The sequence below is a fragment of the Galeopterus variegatus genome, unplaced genomic scaffold (genome assembly GCF_000696425.1).
Source record: "Galeopterus variegatus unplaced genomic scaffold, G_variegatus-3.0.2 Scaffold8, whole genome shotgun sequence".
NCBI lineage: Eukaryota > Metazoa > Chordata > Mammalia > Dermoptera > Cynocephalidae > Galeopterus > Galeopterus variegatus.
In genome coordinates, this window is record NW_007726119.1 from 1,325,869 (window position 1) to 1,335,105 (window position 9,237).

The 9,237-nt window shown below is 35.5% G+C and overlaps 1 protein-coding gene across 4 annotated transcripts in view; it reads left to right on the top strand.

Annotated features, from left to right (window-relative positions):
* TPP2 (tripeptidyl peptidase II) overlaps window positions 1–9,237 on the top strand; it is a 72,269-nt gene that overhangs the window by 43,212 nt on the left and 19,820 nt on the right. For 3 of the 4 annotated variants that reach the window (XM_008582006.1, XM_008582223.1, XM_008582155.1), the window contains exons 18-24: window positions 858–974; window positions 1,196–1,296; window positions 2,496–2,592; window positions 4,062–4,199; window positions 5,560–5,804; window positions 6,064–6,142; window positions 8,133–8,171. In XM_008582006.1, coding sequence (XP_008580228.1) covers window positions 858–974; window positions 1,196–1,296; window positions 2,496–2,592; window positions 4,062–4,199; window positions 5,560–5,804; window positions 6,064–6,142; window positions 8,133–8,171 — 816 coding nt within the window. The remainder of the gene's footprint in view (window positions 1–857; window positions 975–1,195; window positions 1,297–2,495; window positions 2,593–4,061; window positions 4,200–5,559; window positions 5,805–6,063; window positions 6,143–8,132; window positions 8,172–9,237) is intronic. The other variant, XM_008582078.1, reaches the window with a different exon arrangement.

Here is a 9,237-nt window from a genome sequence, read left to right on the forward strand (position 1 = left end):
AAAAAAAAAAAAAAAAAAAAAAAAAAAAAAAGAATCTATGGGATTAATTTGCTTTATAGGTGAAACTACTACTGCTCCATTCGTGCCTAATTTACCTCAAATAATGGCAGATCTTTATTCTTATCTTCAGTGTAGAAATGGTGACTAGTCCTTTTCTCCGTAGAAGGTGAATGAACTGATGTTTTATCTTAAACTTGCCACTTTCGTGTTTTCAGTTGGTCACATAATCTTTCCCATATCTGATATTTCTCATTACTCTCATTTGGGCTCTTCTGTGTGTCAGTTTTATGTGATTTATCTTTTTAAACTTTCTAATTCACTGATCACTAGAAAATTTAAAACTTAGTGCTTGGAACAATTTTTCTTCCTTTTTTAATTTTTATTTTTCAATAGGGAGGAAAAAAAGATGTAAGTGTTCATGATTTCATTTTGCTTTGGTTGCCAGGTTGTTTTGAGCCCAGAACTGAACTGTGGCTATTGAATATTCTTTACCAAGTTGCAATCTCCTTTCTCTTGTTATTATTATTAATCATTTTTCTTTTGGTCCTAATTTTTATTCCACTTTGTTTTTCACCATTATTTTACTGTATGTTCTTTCAAAAGCTGCATCAGATTTTTACAAGAAGTGTAGGATTATGAGTAAATACCTGTGTGTATTTAAATCCCTGTACTCTGTCTATACAACTATATTTGTCTAACAATTAGCATAGCTGGTAAAAGTTCTTTGAGTTTTCATGCTACGAATAGGAAAAGTTTGAGAGCATAGAATTGCCATGAAACAGCTAGTATTTATATTCTATAATTTGAGGAAAAATAAAAAGATAGATTTATATAATTGTTCTTATTTTTATTTGCAGGGTGGGAAAGCAATTGAATTTTGCATTGCTCGTTGGTGGGCAAGTCTCAGTGACGTCAATATTGATTATACCATTTCTTTCCATGGAATAGTGTGTACTGCTCCTCAGTTAAATATTGTAAGTTTCATGAGATTTTCATAATTTTTAATGTCAATTATTTGTGTTATTGAAAAATAATTTTGTTTTCAAGGGGGCATTACCTCTGGTTCTGAAAATAGCCATAGACATTGGTGCTTTTATTAGATATATTTATTTTTGGTACAAAGTATTTATTTTTGGTACAAAGTATTTATTTTCAGTAAAGCTGGAAAAACTAATTTGATAAATATCTTTTGTAGCATGCATCGGAAGGAATCAACCGTTTTGATGTTCAGTCCTCCTTGAAATATGAAGATCTGGCTCCCTGCATAACTTTGAAGAGCTGGGTCCAAACACTACGGTATCATTTAATGTTTTAGGGGCTACAGATGTTAATTATTGATTTGCAGGGGAGCGAGGGATATCTGACACTCTTTGAAAATAGTCATCTTTTTTAATCTATCTGAATGCTAGAGATGAACATTCTGTCCTCGCAGGTCTCTGAGAGGCAGCCCAGCAGCAGCTTGCAGCCTCCCTGCCCAGCACTGTTAAGGGTGGAGGACAGTTGATTCCAGTCATGACTAGCTAGGATCAGTGGGCATTAACCTTTTTATTTCTTGCTGTAAAAGAACAAGTTAACATTCTCTCTGATATTATTTTGTGAATTCTTACTGAATCATTTTTAGAAACTGCAGTACTGGAAAGTTTTATTGAATGGTAGAAACTTAATAGTCTACTGTTTGTGCCTTAATAGTCTACTGTTTACTCCCCTGTGAAAGCAGGGCACCTGACCTGCATATCGTAGCAGCAGGAAGCCTAATAGTAGTAAGTGCGTTAAGATAACCAGGGATAGTAGCCAGTGACACGGTAATGTCCAAAGATGTATCCCTTGTAGAATTATCAATACAAAGAAAAAACTTGTACCATCTTAATGTTTTCCCCCTAAATCTTGAAAATTGGAACTAAATTTAAAGGAGATTTTTAAATTTTACTGACATTTTTAATCCTACTAAAAACTTAATCTCCCAATCTGTGTTCTCCTTTGTAAAATTTGTACCTTAGTAACTTGCTTCAGAGGACTACTAAAAAGATTAAATGCCATTTCCTGAGGCAGCACGAGGGCTGAGTGTGGCCCCACATGTGGTGAACAGCAGCAGCAAGGGCCTGAGGTGGCCCAGCTGGGGTGGCTCATGCTGTGCAGTGCCGTTAGCTCTTTGGATAGAACAAACCTGTTCTTCAGCATTGTTAGCAGTTGTCACGCTACAGTTGGGATTTGTTGACATTTGAAAATCTTTTTACCATAAAGAGATTACCTTTGTAATATCTACTGCAAAATTTATATTGTGTATGTTGATATGGTTCAGTCAATAAAGAATTATATAAGTTAATGATTAAAATATTATAAAGTATACTGAACAGGACAGTTGTCAGGAATGCTTATCTGTCACTTTTTTATAATGTGTTATAGATTTTGTTGCTTATGGTTTTCTTTCATTAAATGAACTTTGATTGATAAATGATGTGATTCTTTAAACCAGTTATGCAATTGCCTCATTACAGCCCAGTGAATGCAAAAACAAAGCCTTTAGGATCAAGAGATATTTTGCCAAATAATCGTCAACTTTATGAGCTGGTCCTGACATATAATTTTCATCAAGTAAGTGTTTGCATAATAAAGTATACCCTTATGATGAGTTTTTGTGTTTTGTTTATGAATCATAAAATCAAAACTGGAAGGTCAGTGTATATGGTATATATATACTCATATGCAGTGAAATCAAGTAATTAACATTGGTTAATTTAGAATTATTCTTTAGGAAGTTATGATTTGTAATTATCAAAGTATCATTCAGATATGAAATCACAAAAGTGTAATTCAGTGGTGACCTTGCCTTTGAGCCTTAGTGTTTTATAATCACTGACACCTATCCAGTGTACTTGTCCATCTGAGTTGGTGCAGTTAGATGTCTTGAAAATGCCCCGTGCCTTCTGATTTCGGTGTGGGGCGTGATTGCTTTCTGTGATGCAGGCATTGGAACAATGAAAGACCAGAGTAGGGGCTGAGCCCGTGGCGCACTTGTGAGAGTGCTGCGCTGGGAGCGCAGGAGTGCTCCCGCCGCGGGTTCGGATCCTATATAGGGATGGCCGGTGCGCTCACTGGCTGAGCGCAGTGCTCCCGCCGCGGGTTCGGATCCTATATAGGGATGGCCGGTGCGCTCACTGGCTGAGCGCAGTGCTCCCGCCGCGGGTTCGGATCCTATATAGGGATGGCCGGTGCGCTCACTGGCTGAGCGCGGTGTGGCCGATCTCACAAAAAGACAAAAAAAAGAAAGAAAGACTGGAGTAGTTGCTTGGTGGAATGAATGGTAAAAGTACCACCAGCAAGAAAAAAAAAGGTAATTGAGACCAGTATAAATGCTGGGTCAAATAGTTTTTGTAGGATCAATGAGATTTCAATAAAACTTATTAAAATGTAATATGAATTTGGTTTCAATGTTAAGGAGATGGCTGATTTCAGTAAGTTGTAAGACTTCAGTTTCATAAAGTAATTAAAGGTCCTGAAGAATACAGTCAGTCCTTTATATCCATGCATTCCACATGTATGTGTTCAACCAACCACAGATTGAAAATATTTGGGGGAAAAAATTCCAGAATGTTCCAAAAAGCAAAGCTTGAATTTGCCATGTGCCAAGTACTATGCTGAACTTAACATGAATGAAGTTGTGTAGATATTGTGTTAAGTATTATAAGTAATCTAGAGATAATTTTATGTATACAGGAGGATGTGAGTAGGTTATATGCCAGTACTACATCATTTTAAATGAGGGACTTGAACATCTGTGGATTTTGGTGTCCGCTTGGGCTCCTGGAACCAATTCCCCAAGGATACTGAGGGATGACTATTTATTGCTCCATTAATGAATACATAAAGCTAGGTTTATATTTTTAAAGTCTGTAAAAGAGTGTCAGTTACTAATGCATTTTCAAAATTTTTTACTACAGTAAATTATTTTAATACTTTTTTAATGAAGAAGTCTCGTGTCAATAACAATAGAGGTGAAAATCTACATTAGAAATCATATATAAACCATGTCAAGTAATCTTTATTTATTTATTTTTTAATAGCCCAAGAGTGGGGAAGTAACTCCAAGCTGCCCACTACTTTGTGAATTATTATATGAATCAGAATTTGACAGCCAGCTGTGGATTATTTTTGACCAGAACAAAAGACAGATGGGTTCAGGCGATGCCTATCCACATCAGGTATGAAATTGGCAGTGATTTTTAGAATTAAACAGAAGCTGTTTCCTGAATTAATGAATCCCTGATATCTTGTTGTGATAACATTCATTTTTTTTTAAAACACCGTAGTTTTGCATTTAGTACTTTTAAAGACCATGAGAAGCTCTGTTGTTTATTGTAGTTGTTACAGAATAGACTGTGCTAACTTTTCCGCCATGGAATTGAGCTGAATCATGTTTGGGGGTAGAGGAGGACAAGAGTGACACTTGCAGACTCAGGCCAGCATAGCTTCTGTGGTGCGTCTCCCTCCTGCGCACTGCCTCCACCTATCTGAAGGTAGAAAGCAAATCATCAGAGAGAAGCAAGCACCTTGAGATGACCCCAGGTCTGAGTGGGGTAAAGAGCACTACAGCAGTGGCCACATGTCTTCAGTTTATTAGTACTTTCAGGTTTACTCCTTCATTGGACCACTGTGTACTAAGCACTTAACAGGCACTGTGCTTAGTGCTGTCATCCCGAAGGGAAAAGAGTCTTGTAATCATGTAATTTACAGAAATTTTATCCCTGAATGAAATGTTATTATGAAGAAATGAGGTATTTCCTGTAACATTTATAATTTTATGCTGAATAATGAAAATATTTTTTTTCCAGTTATTCATTCAAGGAAAGATATCTTTTTTTTTTCCCAAGGCAAGCAGCAGTCCCATCTTATAAAGCAAGCAGCAATCCCATCTTATTATAGACTGGATTATTGCACTGCCATTAGTTTGGTTACTTTTTAAATCTTCTCAGAAGAAAACTGCTGAGGCAGAATACAGCATCCCATCCTCCTGAACATGTTAACTAGGTGGAGCATAGTAGATTTGTATTCCTTGATCTCCATTGGCTTTTGTTTTTCCTGCTATAAAGGCATGTGACTGTTCTGTTATGATATAAAGATTCAGAAGTCAATATGTGTATACATGTGTGGGTGCTGGTCTGAGATATTATTCAGCACCTGAATCTTGCTAATTTTGGGGCCTCATTCTGTGTGTCTCTGAGGACCATGAACTAAGAATATCATTGTATCAGTCTTGAGCAGACACTGATTTTTGCTAAGAATATGGGAGTGTTCTGTTGGGGAAAGAATGAGGGCTTTGGAGTCACAACTGACTTCATGCCCTGTGCTCTACTCCTTGTGACCTTGGACAAGTCACTTGATGTCCTTGACCCTGGTCTGCTCAGCAGCACACGAGGGACTCGTGTGTGTAAGTGAATGTATAGTAATTTGGACTGTACTTAACATATTGTAGGCAGTAACTGTTCCTCTTTATCCTCAAATTTATATCCTCAGTTTACTTGATTAAACTTACCTTTTCCATGCATTGTTTTTCTTTTTTAGTATTCCTTGAAACTGGAGAAAGGAGATTATACAGTCCGACTACAGATTCGTCATGAGCAAATCAGTGATTTGGAACGTCTTAAAGATCTTCCGTTTATTGTTTCTCATAGATTGTCTAATACCTTGAGTTTAGATATTCACGAAAATCATAGCCTTGCACTTCTAGGAAAGAAGAAATCAAGCAATTTGACATTACCACCTAAATATAATCAGCCATTCTTTGTTACTTCATTGCCTGATGATAAGTAAGTTATAATGTTGCTTATTCTCAATGCCCATTTTTATACACTGTAGTCTTTTTAATGTAAGGTTATTTCATTAGACTAATTTTATAATACATTGTCATTTATCATTTTAGGCTGAGGTTATTTCTCCTTTTGATTTTTGAAATCTTAGCTGTGGGAATTATTTCAGTGTGGAATTCTTTTGATGTTTTTCTCCTTAATTATCTTTGTGAAACTTTCTCTTTTGTTGCTTTCTTTCCTCTTTGAATTCTCTTATTAGAATACCTAAAGGGGCAGGACCTGGATGCTACCTTGCAGGATCCTTAACATTGTCAAAGACTGAACTTGGAAAGAAAGCTGTAAGTATTAGTTTTTTTGTACTGAAATTACCTATTCCAGAATTTCCATTTCTTTAAAGATGGGAATTAATTTCACATTTCAGAAGGAGTAAGAGAAGATATCCCTGGGAAAAAAAAATTTTAATAGTTTTTTCCCAAGTTACTAGTGAAGGTCAATTAATATTTGATTGTCTTTCAAAATATGTCATTTAAAAATATGTTTAGTGGTATTTGTTTTTTAGTGGGGTTTTTTTGCAGCTGTCCTGTATGGGGATGCAAATCCTTTATCTTGGTGTTATAACACCACGCTCTAACCAACTGAGTTGATGGGCCAGCCTGTTTAGTGTTCTTTTTCACAAGCCTAAGTGTTCTGGCCTGCCCAAAGCCTGTCCTACCTTGCGTGGCTAATGCACTTGAACTTCCCAAGAACCATGTAGAGCCAAGTCAAACTCAGCTTTGGTAAATGGTATATTTAAAATTAGAGCATGTTATAGAATTTTAGCCAGCATAATATTGTGGATATAGAAATACATCACCTTCTCTTGAGTTGTTTCTAAAAACAAGTCAGAACAATTATTGCCACTGAATGGTATTTTTCACACTTGTACAGACCTTTCTCTTATTGGAATTTTCTGTAATTATATGGATAAATATGAGACATTTCTTCTGCCTTTGTTTTTTATTTTAGTTTAAAATTATGCTTTTTTTAGAAACATGTTTCTGATTCTTATAGTTTAGAGGTAAATGTTACAATTTCATAGGTAAGTTTTTTCCACCTGTATTTTTATTACTAATTTATTATGAGAATGGTATTTATAGAGATCTATCACTTTTTGTCATAGTATCATTTAAGCTCAGTGCCAGTAAAAAATGTTATTCTTAGTTTTTCATCTGTCTTTAGTATTAGTTCTTACAGAGCTAAGTAAATCTACAGCCTAATGCTGGAATCTATAAATGCTGTTATCAAAATGAGTAGATTTCATACATCTTAAAAATTACATTTATTTCTTGCCACTGTTGAACCAAAGGCCATTTATTCACTGCACTGTCATTGAAGTACAATTTGAGAATTTTGTGCTAAGAAAAAGTTGCTTATCCTGGCATTTCTTGGGTCCATTTCAGTTTATACTATATGTACGTAATATACTTGAGTATAATTTGAGGTAAATCAATAGTTAATGATATTAGAATTCATACATGCACTGATTTAATAAATTCTGATAGTCTTTTTTTATAGATTTGGTTTTACGAGCAGCATAGCTGCTTCAGCTTGAATTTTTCACCCAGATGACAAATGACAGTTCTGAATAGTCCACTTTCTTGTGAAGAGTATAATAGAAAAGTATTTAGTAAAACTATGCTTTTAGCAATTCAGAAATATTTACTGCTTTCTGGCTATGTTGTTTCAGATGAAATTGGGAAATTAAATTATAAATGTATGGGATTAAGTATAGATATTTATTAAAGTAGACTTTTGGGGGAAAGAGCAATAACCTAAAGCTGTTGAGTTCATTATAATTTCCATCACATTGTTTTTTTAATCTTCTCTCAGTAGTTTTGCATTTCTTATTTTTTAAGTAGTTGGGAAGGCAACTATTAACTTTACCTCACTTTGACTTTCACAGTAACTTTGAGTGGTGCGTTTATAAGAATGCATGGGCTTGTGTGATTGTCGTGACATCCTTTAAAATCAGATTTTGTAGACTGTCCACTAAATTTAATGTTTTTAAAAATGTTTTTATAACAAATGGATTTTGGTCTACTAAATTTTTCAAATAAAAAGTTGGAAAACATTTGCCCTTAGAAATGACATATTTGAGTGCGTTTTATAAATGGAAGTGGCAATGTTGCTTTCTTCAAAAGCATGCCATTTTAATCACAGACCTGACCCTTCCAAGTACTGTAACACATACAGGTGGAACATAAACTGGAAGAAAATTAGACAGAGGTGGTGTCTCCATCCTGTGTAGATTATGCATGTTCTCTTACAGAATGTCGTTCTAACTCCCAGGGGCAGTCTGCAGCAAAACGACAAGGAAAATTTAAAAAGGTACTGATTGTTAGTTCTTAAAAAAGATGTCTAAAGCCTTATTTGCATATTAGTGAAACTTTTTTCTGTCACTATTATAAATTTTTTTTAAAATCTCTCCCTTAGTTTCCTTTCTTTACATTCTGCAGTATAGTGCTCTTGGCTATACCTACATAAAATGTTGACATACTGCTTTTCTAAAAGTTATTTATTTATTATTTTTTTAACCATGGATTCCTGGAAGACCCTTATTTTCTATGTATATAGAGAAAAAATAATGCTATTTATTTCTTACTACAGATATGATACCAAGTAATAATAATCGAAGTTTTGCATACCTCAAATCCTATAGAGATTAATGTAATTTTTTAACCATTTAGGCCAAAGTGCTTAATTACTTTTAAAGTGTAAAAGCATTTTTAAATTGGATGATTGGATTAATTAAAAATATTCTAGCTTTTTAAAAGTGAAGTTTATTACCTGCTCTTGCACCTATCCTAGTTCGTTGGATGTAGCACGAACAGAAATAAGAACTGCTGACCAAAACTTAAAGTTTACCCTAAGAGCATGAGCAGATTTTAAGACCGTAGCTAGTAAGTGGTCCAGTCAACTTCCCTGCAGCTTATTGAGCAATCTTTGATTGACTGTTAGAGCTAAATTAAACTCAAAAAAAAAATTCTACTTTAAGTATATCTTAAAGAAAGGGACACACATTTGATGACCTCTGTGGTGACAACCTACTGATGTCATTCAGCATTTTAGTGATTTCTTCCCTTCAAGTAGGAAATATTGCAGTGGGAGGAATCAGTAGTGTTTTTAGGTATTAAAAAAGATAACTTTAGGGCCGGCCCGGTGGCGCACTGCTACAGGGCACCACTTGGGAGCGCGGTGGCGCTCCCGCCGAGGGTTCGGATCCCACATACAGACCGGTTCCCGCTCACGGGCTGAGCGAGGTGTGGGCGCAGCACCGAGGTTTGCGATCCCGTTGCTGGTCCCGGTCCGGTACGGGCGCGACACTGAGGGTTGCGATCCGTTGCCGGACACGAAAAAAAAAAAAGACAAAAAGGAAAAAAAAAAAAAAAAAAAC